At 40.5% G+C, this 12,835-nt stretch overlaps 2 protein-coding genes across 2 annotated transcripts; one reads left to right on the top strand and one right to left on the bottom strand.

The window, feature by feature from the left end:
• The first annotated feature begins 30 nt into the window (after nt 1-30).
• LOC108672586 (solute carrier organic anion transporter family member 4A1-like) lies at nt 31-9,520 on the top strand. The gene is made up of 4 exons (XM_018160284.2): nt 31-172; nt 6,443-8,876; nt 8,985-9,168; nt 9,334-9,520. Exons 2-4 carry the CDS (start codon nt 6,443-6,445, stop codon nt 9,518-9,520), a joined length of 2,805 nt encoding a protein of 934 aa, XP_018015773.1. The 5' UTR covers nt 31-172.
• Nucleotides 9,521-9,968: 448 nt separating this feature from the next.
• Nucleotides 9,969-11,375, bottom strand: LOC125179392 (tetratricopeptide repeat protein 8-like). Its single transcript, XM_047885174.1, has 3 exons — nt 11,168-11,375; nt 10,381-10,568; nt 9,969-10,170 (listed from the first exon to the last, which is right to left on the bottom strand). Exons 1-3 carry the CDS (start codon nt 11,267-11,269, stop codon nt 9,978-9,980), a joined length of 483 nt encoding a protein of 160 aa, XP_047741130.1. The 5' UTR covers nt 11,270-11,375; the 3' UTR covers nt 9,969-9,977.
• Between the last annotated feature and the right edge of the window lie 1,460 nt (nt 11,376-12,835).

Genomic DNA, 12,835 nt, shown 5'->3' with positions numbered 1-12,835 from the left:
TGCAAGGTCGACTTGTCAGCACCATTTTCTTCCGAAGCCTTGCATCAAACCAGCTGATTGCACAAAGCACCGTTCTTCGGCAACGACAATTCTTTGTTATCGTTGATTGAAGTTTTCGTTGTGATGTCTTGATAAGGAAAACACACCAATTACACAGTTTAAATGCGCAAAAGTAAGAGTTAAAAATAGTTTTATACTTTGTAGTGCCAATTGAGAATACTTTTTCGCCTTGTGTGGGAAAAGCCTTCCAGTCTGTGTGGTATTTTATATTGAGACGTACGTAGTAATTGAGCAAATTTTCCCAGAAATTAAGGATAGAAACAAACTTGTCTTCCTAGATTTTTATAAAACTGCATGTTGAAATATCACATTCTACCTAGTTTTATGACATGAATCAGCTTATTGGAAATGGCAAAAGCCATGCAAATGGGTGAAATTCTCCATGGTGCCATGGGCATGATCCATGATGGATGGTTCAATGTTCATGGTGGCGCCGTGGCGGTGCACGCCCGCTGCACGGCATGGCCCAACTCAGACTCAGTCTCCAGTCTCCACTGTCCAACTTCCCAATTTCAATTTCCCCGTGTGATTTGAATGCCAGTAATACTTAATAGTCTAATAGTACTAGTAGTATCCAATACCAAGGCAATCTTGAGTATTGTGCAATGTGCAAAACTTTAGCCAAAAATTGTTGCTAAAAACAATTGCTTCACTAGTGATTTTTGAGAGTCATTATGATGGCAAAATGTGCTGTTTTTCATATTTTAGAAATAGAAATTATGCTAGGGCTGTTAAAATCTAGAAAATTATCCACTGTCCACATACAGTTGAGACTTGAGGGTGTGGATTGTGGAATATGTATATCTAACCTTCCTGCAATAGGCTGCCATCATTGAAGCCATGAGATTGCAAATTCATTAAAGAGTTATCAGTAAAGAAATGTAAGATTTTAATAGAAAGAAAGAATTTTTCCATCTTTTTCCTGTATCCTGAGTTGTCATCATAAATTGTTATGGAGGTTAATTTAAGGTTTTGGGCTTTTGGCTAAGTTTTCAATGCAGATCAAGCCAATGGTCACTATTTATTAATATAAATCAATCAATCCATTCATTTGCAGTGTGCCTGCAACTATGCAGGATTGGTACTATTAAATGAGGAAGTAAGGGACATTTTTTAAATTTTTTGCTGAAAATTTCTTGCTGGTACATTAAAAATTTCATAAACAAGTTTGGGCCCATTTTACATGTCTTTGTGAAGGGCTATTTATTGTATGACATCTATGAGAAAATTTCATATCCTATTCATAAGGTGCCAGAAGCAAAAAAAAAAAATCCCAAAATTACCCCTGGGAATGGGGTAATCCAGGATGCTTGAAATAAAACATTTTAAAACTTTAGAAGCATAGGTATAGAGTGTACTGTCAAATGGGTTAATAAGGGATGGGTGGGTTAAATTATTTTATTTAGTTGCGTTTTATTTTAAGCGACCTAAATTACCCCATTCCCAGGAGTAATTTGGGATGCTTTTATTTTGCGTCTGGCACCTTATAAATAGCACATAGGATTTTTTTCAAGATGCCATGCAATACCCCTTGCAAAGACCTTTAAAATGAGCCCAAATTTGTCTATGAGATGTTTCATGGACAAAAAGCTAGTAATGAAAAATGCTCAAAATTGTCCCTTATTACTTCATTTGATGGTGCTCATCCAGTACTAACTCTAACAGTACTCCTAAGTCTTCCTCATTTGTAGATAATGTAGATGTAGAATAAATGACATTTTCTATGATTTGTACTTGTTTTTCCTTTATTGATGATACTGTATCATTTTTCATTATCAAAAACTATTTTTTTCATTCTATACATAACACTTTTACAAACCCAAAAAAGCTTCCATGCCATTGACAATTACCTTGTCCACTGCAAGCTTTATATCAGCAGTTGCATAGCATTTTCTCCATAGGCTTGCATACTGGGCTTGTGATTCCGCACCATTTTAACACATTGACTACGATTGCTTCATCTTGTACTTTTGTTTCATTTTTCTAGTACTATTATGGAACAGGGTTGCCATACTTTCTTTTTTTACCGGACAAATTCCGCGATTTAGTTTTTTCAATTTAGGTGGTCGGCTGAAATTTATGATAGGGGTTGTAAGGGGCGCTTCCTAATTAAATAAAAAAATTGAATTTTTACACCGGAACCTACAAATATACTAGTACATATTGAGTTATAGGCCTTTTTGGCCTTTTCGTTCACGGACTTAATTGGCCGTTTTTTAGGCCATCTGGCAACCCTGAATTATGTACCAGGAGAAATATATTTCGTGGTGCGCATATGTACCAATACGTAGTCAACGTGTTAAGTAGTCAAGGGAATTAATTCACTGTAACAAAAAAGAAGATGGTAAAAAACATACCTGAAACAGAAAGGAATATTTTAGTGACAACCATTATATTTTTTGTAGAAATAAATCATAGTTTAGGTTGATTACTTTTCATTCTATATTGCAGAGTGCACAATTCTATCTGTGACATTCTATGCACAATTTTGTGATGACCAATTATGCAGTAATTTTTTGTTTAGTGAAATTTTGTCTCTGAGAAAGGTAAATTTAATCAAAATTCTTTGTAAACAACTATTTTTTTGTTGGCCAAGGTTCTGCTGCAAATGTGTTTATAGGGCTGTCCCTTATTAATCCTGGGAAGGTTGTCCTGTAATACCTACCTTGTCATGCAGAAATAGCAATTTTCTTTTGGATCGAGGTACACTAATTCTGCCAATCAAGTTTTTAAGCCAACACCTGCCTGCAAGTTTGTTTTCAAGCAAAATTTCTTTATATGGCAGATATTTTTTTACTAGGTTATTTTTACCTTAGTGAAATACTTTTCCAAAATATCATTTCAAACATTTTTTCAGGAAATTTTTGAAGCTAGTAAATGTATGATTTCTTAACTTCCTTTGTGCTACATAGATAGGAAAAATATTGAAGTGTATGCCACAATTTTTAGTTTTGCAATTTATGAATTAGAAGTTTTGCCTCTGAAATTTTGACACCATGACAGAGGACTGTCCTGATTTACCCCACCAGTCCCTTATTACCCTGTTTGACAGTACTTCCCTACTTATGAATAAAATCTGATGGCTGCCAAGTGACAAATTTTTCATACATATGGAACCTTGCAGCCCAAGTGTATACATTTATTTACAAGTATATAGGAGTTGATTGATCTGGCAGAAATATTGTGGCTCAAAATATGGCAGGGAAGTTCTACCGTCAACCCGGGCTACTCGGGACACCCCCCTGGGGCTATTTGGGACACCCCCAAAAGCACATTTACAGTAGAACCTCAGTTAGCAAAGGCTCCAGTTAAGAAAAAAAATTTATTAAAAACAAAGAATACCTATTGATTACATTTACCTTGCTGAGCGAAAAAAGTTCACTTATCAAAAAATTAGTGCATCATTGGGCATCACAAAATTGTGCATAGAATGTCATATTTAGAATTGTGCACCAGGCATCATATAATGAAAAGTAATTGGCCTAAACTATGATTTATTTCTCCAAAACATATGATGGTTGTCACTAAAACATTCCTTTCTGTTTCAGGTATGTTTTTCACGATCTTTTTAGTGCATTTTCTCATTTATGGAAAAAATGCACTATTGTGCTCGCCATGTCCATCTGTCCATCCGACCATGACCTCAAGTTTTTGTTGACGAGAAAATACGCGCTCTGTCACTCACCGCAGTGAGTACGGAGTTACCTATATTTTATTATAGTAATTTCACTTAACCCAATTAAAATGGTGTGAAATTACAAGCCATTGTAAGCTTACAGATACAGAAAAAATGCTATAAGGCTGCTGATATGAAGCTTGCAGTGAACAAGGTTGTTGTAAATGCTCAATGGCTCAATGGCATGTTCATGGATATGGTAACATTGCATCATTAATACAGTAATATCACATCAATAATACAGTACTGTCAACTGGGGGACTTAGGCCTGCCTCGTTCATAATGATGGCCAAAGTGGGGTCATAAACGATGGCCAAAGTCACTCTGGCGTTTATGACCTCGTTTACAACCATGGCGTTTATGACCCCGGCGCTTAGGACCCTGTTTTTGTTTGCAAAACAAAATCAAAAAAGAGGGGAAGTCACCCCAGTTGATGGTAATTAATGTTTATGGAATATCATATCAATAAAGGAAAAACCAGTAAAAATCACAGAAATTGTCATTTATTCTACCTCTACATCATCTACAATGAAAGAGGAGGACTTCAGAGTACTGTTGGATTGGATGAGTACACCTTTAGATGAGTACACTCAGCATGCTTCAAATATTTTAAAATGAAGTTTTATTCCAAGTGTCCCGAGTAGCCCCGTTCGACAGGGCTACTTGGGACACTCTTTTTTTTGCTTCTGGCACTTTACAAATAGCATATGGAATTTTTTTAAAGATTCCATTCGATAGCCCTCGCAAAGAGCTATAAAATGAGCCTAAACTTGTTTATGAAATGTTTCATGGTAAGAAGTTATTAACAAAAAACACTCAAAACCGTCCCGAGTAGCCCTGGTTGATTCTAGTTGCAGCTTGAAAGGTAGATATATATATTTCATGCCAGCCACTATGCAGAGTTTGCCAATAGTATTATGATGATCAGGCTGATTGGCCCAAAATCTTGCTAGTATTTTTGAGTATTCATTGCCAGAAGTACTACCTGAACCTTCATAATTTCTGGCTAAAAATACTCTTAAAGAGGTACCTACAGGGTGCGGCGTGGGAACTTACTCTTTTAAAAAAATCACAAAGTAAAAAGTATTAAAGATAGCGTTTTAATTCTTTCTTTTTTACAAAGAGCTACATTTAAAGTTTCGTTGGGTTTACTTACAAGTTTAATTCTTGAATATTACATCTTGTAGGTGACCTCCATGCCTGTCTCTTATACACATCTAGATGTGTATAAGAGACAGAGGTTGTTATTGCCGGCTGCATTTCGAGATAAAAATCAAGGTTCAATAACCAACATGAGCGAACGATAAAATTTTTCCAAGCTTTTAAAAAGCCGCCTGCCTCGATCTATCGTGACTCAACATCAAAAGAAATAATTTGATTTACATGAAAAAGTGCGAGACAAAACAATGAAATATCGAGTCTTGCAGGTCGTGTCTCTGGGAAAAGATCAAAGTAAGTAAGAAAAAAGGAAAGCCGCTCTACGGGCACAAATTAGATTTAGGCGCGACGTCGAAAGCACAAACATGGAAGGCAGGAGGCGGACTGCATCGTAAAAATACCGGCGTGTTCAAAACGTTGTGAATCAATCGTAAATTGAACAATATCAATAATTCTAAATTTTTACATCGCATAATAATTTGCCGTTTTGAAAGGCGTAGAGATTAAAACCTGTCTCTTATACACATCTAGATGTGTATAAGAGACAGCAACTGAACTGAGTGGACGAAAAACTTCATAGCCCGCGCACCATATTGCGCATGGCGCCACCTTCCTAGGACTAATGGCCGCCACGTGGCGCGCAATTCAAATAAGTAAGTTCCCGCGCCGCACCCTGTACTATATTAAGACAAGAGCGTTGCATATATTTTAGGAAGACATAGATTTTGAAATCTTCATGTCATGTAGGTATATTTATCAATATTAATATTTGATTTGGCCAATGATCTTCTGATATTTGCTCACTCTCTGCACCCTGATGCACATGGTGGATCTTAATGCTTGATGTTGGTTGTAGCTACTTTTCAAGATGATCTTCATTAAAGATTTGACTGGATTTTCATAGTCAGTTTGGTAGTTTTTTTTAAGTTTTGGTTCTAAAAAATGTTCAAACCGTGTATCATTCAATGTGTGCTTACATTGCAAGCATTACCTATGTAGAAATTGGATAGAGCTGTTGTGACCAGTTCCCCCCTCTAGAATTTTGTTCTGATCCTGGGTAGAATTATGCAAGGACCATGGGGAAAAAAGTCATAATGTGTGCTTACATTGCAAGCATTACCTACTGAGAAATTGGATAGAGCTGTTGTGACCAGTTCCCCCCTCTAGAATTTTGTTCTGATCCTGGGTAGAATTATGCAAGGACCATGGGGAAAAAAGACAAATGCCAAATGGTCGCTGTTTTGGCTCATTTGCATTTTGCAGTTGGCCTCTTCTGGATTTTTTCACTTATGCTTGCAATCTTGACTGAAAATTGTAGCTTTCTAAAGAACGCAATAAAGAATATGTTCTTTATTTCCAATTTCCAAAGAACACAATATTTCTTGTAAGAGATTAATTATGTACATGTAAATATTTCTGTCTTGAATATTTGGGGGAAAGTGCTTGATTAATTGCAAAATGAACATTTTTACTAAAAAAATCCCACTATAGGTATGTTAATATTTGTTCACTTGAATTGAGAAATAGTCTTATCTTTTCATTTTTCAGATGTCTCATGATGCCTACACAAAGACTGGCCTCTACAGTCACCAATCTGCTCATGTAGAGCAGCAACCTGCTTCTGCTGCAGCATTTCCATCCAATGGCAAGAAAAGGAAAAAATCAAATGGCCCTTCATGCTCAACAGAGACCATAAACGCTGACAATCTTCATGGCTGCTACAGCAATGATCATGGCTCAGTTCAAACTTCTGTATCTAGTTTACAAGAGGGAGATTGCAGAAATTGTGATACTATTTACCATAACAGCATAGTGAACAGTGGCAGTCTAAGTGGCCCTAATTATACTACAAGATGCCCAACACATGATGACAAATCTTTAGCTGTGCAGCCAACAAAATCTTCAAAGTTGAGCTCTCAAATCAATTGTCCTCCTGAAGATGCTTTAGCTGAGTTAGAGCCTTATGATGATAAACCTACTACGTCTCAATTAGAAACTTATGAAAAAGATAAACCAATTGTTCAAAATAATGTCTGCAGTAACTCTGGGCCTAAAAATAATATTCCGATAAGAGTTGATACCGTAAAAACTTTACCATCTCAAGAAGAGGAAGTTCCGTTACATCATTTTGGTACATCCTCTTGTGCTGCAGCAATGCCCCAATCTTCTACCGCCATTCCCACATCAGATTCGTCCACGGTTGAGTGTGGTCTGCTATCATTTCGTCCTTCTTTCTTGCAAAAACTTGCAAACATCAAAGTGTTTGTTCTGCTTCTGTCCCTCCTTGTGACCGTCCAGCAAGCTGTGGCATCAGGCTACCTGAATTCTGTGATCACTACTTTAGAGAAGCGATATGAGGTGCCTTCATACATTACTGGCCTCATCTCATCCATGTATGAGATTGGCAACGTTTCCACCGTTATTTTTGTGTCGTATCTTGGATCCAGCCGTCACATTCCTGTATGGATTGCTGTTGGTTGTGTTGCCATGGGCATGGGCTCACTGTTGTTTGTGGGTCCACAACTTTTCTTGGAAAGATGGTCAGTTGAAGGATCTGGAGCCTTAGCCTCCAATGGATCAAGCATGTGCACGGCGGCCACAATCCATCACCAGCCAATTGATCAGCTGCCTGAGCTTGGTTTTCCTAAGCTGCCTCGCTTGGGGTCGTCTAATAACGGCGCCTGCATTGATGAAGACGTGGCACCTGGCCAGATAACCCCAGTGCTGCTGTTCATGGCGGGCCAGCTCCTGCTGGGGGCTGGAGGCTCCCCTTTGTTGACGCTTGGTACCACATACATCGACGACCACGTCAAGAGGCAGGACTCCTCCCTGTACATCGGCATCATTTACACCATGGGAGCGTTCGGGCCAGTATTGGGGTTCCTCTTAGGAGGCTATCTTCTCTCGTTTTATGTTGATACTTTGTTTGTCTCTGAAGATCTCATTAAAATTGACAGAACTCATCCACGTTGGATTGGGATGTGGTGGGCGGGATTTCTTTTGGGCAGTGTGGCGCTATTCGTCCTGTCAGTTCCATTCCTGATGTTCCCGAAGAAGCTGGTGAAGGAACGTGAGAAAGTTCGACTTGCAGAGAAGAGGAGCGCGGAGACGGCCAAAGGCCACCGCAGGACCAAGAGCGAGACTAGCACCTGTTCGCGCGTGTCGAGAACAAGTCTGGCCTCGCGGCGCATGTATGGCAAGGACGTACGAGATATTCCTGCGTGTCTCTTGAAACTTATACTCAATCCTATTTACTTCATGACTTGCCTGGCGGCGTGCATGGAGCTCATCATCGTCTCGGGTTTCATCGTCTTCTTGCCCAAGTATCTGGAGACGCAGTTTTCACTCTCTAATGTGCAAGCGTCCGTGTTTACGGGAGGAGTCGCTATCCCAGGGGCGTGCGTGGGTACATTCCTGGGGGGCTACATCCTCAAACGATTCAGCCTGCGTCCCAAAGGAGCCGTGCAGATGCTCATGGTATGTAACCTTTTTGGCCTGAGTCTCTACGGATTGTTTTTTATTCTCGGATGCGAGAACGTCAAAATGGCTGGTGCTACTTCGCCGTATTTCAGCAAGTCTGTAGAACAACCTGTGGCAGCTGGTTACACGCACTCTACTGCCCCTCCAGCGCTCCAGAGGTCGGCCTTCAGTGGCACTGCGATGCCTAAATTTAGCGTTCCTTCCGACTACATCGATGACGTTTTGATCACGACTCCTTTCGATGAAAACCAGGATGGGGACAACTTGGCATCAAGGAGCAGTTTCTTTTCAAGCTCTGAACACCAAGGACCTTCGAGCGTGAGCGCTAGTGGTAAACTTAGTGGCACATTCACCGTAAACTTGACGTCTTGGTGCAATACGGGATGCAAATGCTCGCACCGTCTAGCCGAGCCCGTGTGCGGTAACAACGGCCTTACATACTTCAGTCCCTGCCATGCCGGCTGTACGGCCGCCTCACCTTCGTCCTTCACCAACTGTACATGTGAGTGGCGAACTGTACCTGTGAGTGGTGAGCTGTACGGTATCTCTGCGTGATGAACTTTACATGTGAGTGGCGCCTAAATACCTAACGTGCCCCGCATGCCCGCAGGTATCGACAGCGTTGCGTTCGAGCCGTCAAGCGCGGCGTTCGCGGAGGTGGTAGCGGTGCCCGTGGCGACGTCTGGCCCGTGCTACATCCCCTGCAACACCTTCATGCCCTTCATGGTGGTGCTCTTCCTCATGTGTGCTAGTGTCGCCACCTCACAGATGCCCCTCCTCATGATCGTGTTAAGGTATGCCAGCACCTCACGGAACACTCTCGGCCCTTTGTTCTCATTTTAATTTCTTTTTCCAGCCTATAACTATCATTGTGTTTATTATGTTCTTACGGAAATATTTTATTATAAAATGTATGTTAACGTGGAACTCCTTATCTTGAAGTAACTTAAATAATCCAGGTCAGTGTCGGAAGAAGAGCGCGCCTTGGCACTTGGGTTGCAGTTCGTCATGTACAGACTCATCGCCTACATCCCCGCCCCCATCATGTTCGGCTCCATCATCGACAGCACCTGCCTGATGTGGACCAGCGTGTGTGACCGAGGGCGCTGTCTCATGTACGACATCGAGCAGTTCAGGTTCAGGTGAGTCGTGATGTGGACCAGCGTGTGGCCCGGGGGCGAAGTCTGATGTACGACATCGAGCAGTTCAGGTGAGTCGTGATGTGGACCAGCGTGTGTGACCGAGGGCGATGTCTCATGTACGACATCGAGCAGTTCAGGTTCAGGTGAGTCGTGATGTGGACCACCGTGTGTGACCGGGGGCGATGTCTCATGTACGACATCGAGCAGTTCAGGTTCAGGTGAGTCGTGATGTTGACCAGCGTGTGTCCCGGGGGCGTGGGTCTGGACCGTAGAGAGTACCATCATACCGATGGCAGCAGACACGGGTCTGGACCGTAGAGAGTACCATCATACCAGTCCATGATACCAGTCCATTATACCAGTCCATTATACCAGTCCATCATACCAGTCCATCATACCAGTCCATCATACCATGCAGTCCATCATACCAGTCCACCATACCATACCATCATACCAGTCCATCATACACGGGTCTGGGTCCAGACACGGGTCTGGACCTTAGAGAGAACCATCATACCAGTGGCAGCAGACACAGGTCTTGCTGTATGCGCCGTCCGTGGGGTCTTCAGCGCCTGGTCGATGGTCCCTGGCCGGCCGCCCTGCGTGCCTGGCCTCAACACTCCGGTCAGCGGGCGACCACCCTGGGTGCTGGGCCTGTTCCCACAAGACCATCACAATGGGTGTTAGTGAGAGTTAAAATTAATGATATGTTACAGCATGTTTTTAGCTTTAAAATTTACTCCATTCTCTTTTTGAATGAGTTACTAAAGTTAATTGCAGCTGTTTTATTGACTAAAGAATTACTTGTTGAAGAATGATAAGAGCTATCAAAAAGCATTCATCTCAGAGATTTATTATCTGTACCGTACAGCCTGTGACGGCCCCTGGCCTGCTGTGGACGGAGGAGCCGTTCGCAGAGAAGTCCCTGGACGGGCGACGGTGGCGATGCTGTTGTCATCCATGAGGGCGTCGGCCAGGACCTCTTCTTCGCCCTCGACTTCGTCAACCCAAACTTGCTCCGTCAACGCACGCATTTTCAACGACCAAGGGGCCTGAGATGGGAAAATAATTTTTAAGTTGAGTTGATATATCTAGAATAGTCTGCCATGCAAAATTTTCCCGCTCTACCTACGTATCGTCATTTTCCGGCAGATGAGTGTGCTTGTAAAAAAAAACAGAATATGCATTCCTTGAGGTTTACTACACTTCTTTTGCTAATGCTGTAACATTTTCATAGAATGGCGTGTTATATGATGTGGGCTAAATTCTTATATATTTAAGGTGTAGCACAGAAGCAGTGGGTTGAGGAGTGGTTATAGGCTTATCTTTATTTTAGCTCAAAATTTGGGGGCAAAAGAATGCTCTTTCTAAGTGAATTGAATATATATATATATATTAATTTGAGTTAAATATTTTATAAGCAGAGAGTTATGGGCTCTAAACCTACATCAAGTCGTGAAAACTCTTGCCAAAATCGGCGACAAGATAATACAGATTAATGACGTAGCCACCATAAAATTATAATCATGTAAAAACGCTACATGTATTTTTGGCGGTCTAATCTGTAAATTTGTTCACATAACATTACATTTTGTCCATTAATCTGAAAATTGAAATAATCTAGGAATATATGCTTAAATCCACGACCCACCTGATCATAGGGGTTTCTAGCCAATAAATTGGTACATATTTCTATGCACCTGTCAAATTTACGTTTCCTGAAGCATGTGAGAGCAAGGTATAGTGGATCCATGCTCGCTCAGGTCATGAAGTTAAAACAATTCCCAAGTAATTTCGCTATTCGAGTTTGTATTCCAAAGTTGCCATGGCAACAAGCATTTAGACCAGCAATTCTTATAAAAAAAAAAGAGAACATCGAGCATTGTCTCATGAAACTCTCTAATGTACTCGGAGCAGACTGAATCTATGATTGAGTTTTCAAGCAAATTGAAAACCACAAGGAGAGGTTAATTGATAATAAATTTTGTTTATGTCGATTTCCGTTCACTACATTCATTGATGACGTGGTATTTGCAAGGTCGACTTGTCAGCACCATTTTCTTCCGAAGCCTTGCATCAAACCAGCTGATTGCACAAAGGCCGTTCTTCGGCAACGCAACGACAACTCTTCGTTATCGTTGATTGATGTTTGAATCGTTGAAAAATCTTGAGTAAATGAGGAAATTAAAAATGAACTGATTCTAAAAAATCTCTGGTTTGTCACTATGATTAGATTATTGGCAGTGACAAAAACCATGCAAATTGGTGAAATTCTCAATGCAATGGTGCATGGTCCAACTCCAACTTCATAATTTCCCCCTGTGATTTGAATGCCAGTAATAGTAATACTTAATAGTCTAATAGTCGTAGACTTGTAGCTATCCAATACCAAGGCAATCTTAAGTATTGTGCAAATTGGAATTCTGTATAGGTAATATATTATCATGTTAACAAAAGAAAATGTATCGAAAAATTTACCACCTTACACCTTCCACCGAAGTGACAATTGATACTCAATTACTCATACTCTTACACTGAGCTTGTCAGAAACTGCGGACACCCGGACAGCTGCACTTCCTCTAACTCGCTTGCGTGTGGTTCGAAAAGCCATAGTGGCAAAGCAGAGAGTTTTTTTAGACTCCCTCTCAAGTTCATTTTTGAGTCCTATAAGTAGACCAGTAAAGTATCATGGTTCATGGATACCAGCATTATCATATATAAGAAATTGGTTATATTTTGACTAAATGAGGAAATTAAAAATGAACGGATTCTAAAAATTCTCTGGTTTGCCACTATGTCGAAAACCGATAAAAATTCGGCGACTCTTCCCTCCAATACATCAATAGTCGTGTATCCGTATTGACAAATTTTGTAATGAATATGTTCCAAAATAAAAATTACGTAAACTTTTGCAGAAAATTCTCACAATTTCACCAATACCAACAAAGTTCTCGAATCCACACGGAATGATGGGATAAACTTCTAATCTTTCACGGCATATGGCAACATCGTGTTGACTGTTGACATTAGACAAGACGGTGTCAGTCTGTCAGACACCTTGTTTTGGTCTTGTAAAGTTCAATTTCATAACTCATAATTCATAATTTCCACATTTCACAGTGACATTTAAATGATGGAAAATTGTTTCAAAATTTAAACACCAATCGATACGCTTCTATATACGAATTTATTCATGTTTTCGCCCTATAATGTCGAATTTGTCTTAACTTCACTTCACTTCAAATCCTGAATGATTTTGTCTCCCATGGCGAGTTTTCGAACGTCTTGTGTCTTTTAGAAAACGTTGGTTGTTTATAAG

The sequence above is a fragment of the Hyalella azteca genome, unplaced genomic scaffold (genome assembly GCF_000764305.2).
Source record: "Hyalella azteca isolate HAZT.00-mixed unplaced genomic scaffold, Hazt_2.0.2 contig17195, whole genome shotgun sequence".
NCBI classification, from domain to species: Eukaryota; Metazoa; Arthropoda; class Malacostraca; order Amphipoda; family Hyalellidae; genus Hyalella; species Hyalella azteca.
The sequence above is the reverse complement of the archived record's forward strand: the minus strand, read 5'-3'. Positions and strand labels throughout refer to the sequence as shown.

Excerpts from the sequence above, each read along its gene's own strand:
- LOC108672586 (XM_018160284.2), top strand. The coding sequence starts at position 6,443 with ATGTCTCATGATGCCTACACAAAGACTGGCCTCTACAGTCACCAATCT. Across the intron at positions 8,877-8,984 it reads GTCCTTCACCAACTGTACAT|GTATCGACAGCGTTGCGTTC; the intron begins GTGAGTGGCGAA and ends GCATGCCCGCAG. Across the intron at positions 9,169-9,333 it reads CTCCTCATGATCGTGTTAAG|GTCAGTGTCGGAAGAAGAGC; the intron begins GTATGCCAGCAC and ends TAAATAATCCAG.
- LOC125179392 (XM_047885174.1), bottom strand. The coding sequence starts at position 11,269 with ATGGATCCACTATACCTTGCTCTCACATGCTTCAGGAAACGTAAATTT. Across the intron at positions 10,569-11,167 it reads CTAGAAACCCCTATGATCAG|GCCCCTTGGTCGTTGAAAAT; the intron begins GTGGGTCGTGGA and ends TTCCCATCTCAG. Across the intron at positions 10,171-10,380 it reads GGGCCGTCACAGGCTGTACG|GCCCAGCACCCAGGGTGGTC; the intron begins GTACAGATAATA and ends TTGTGGGAACAG.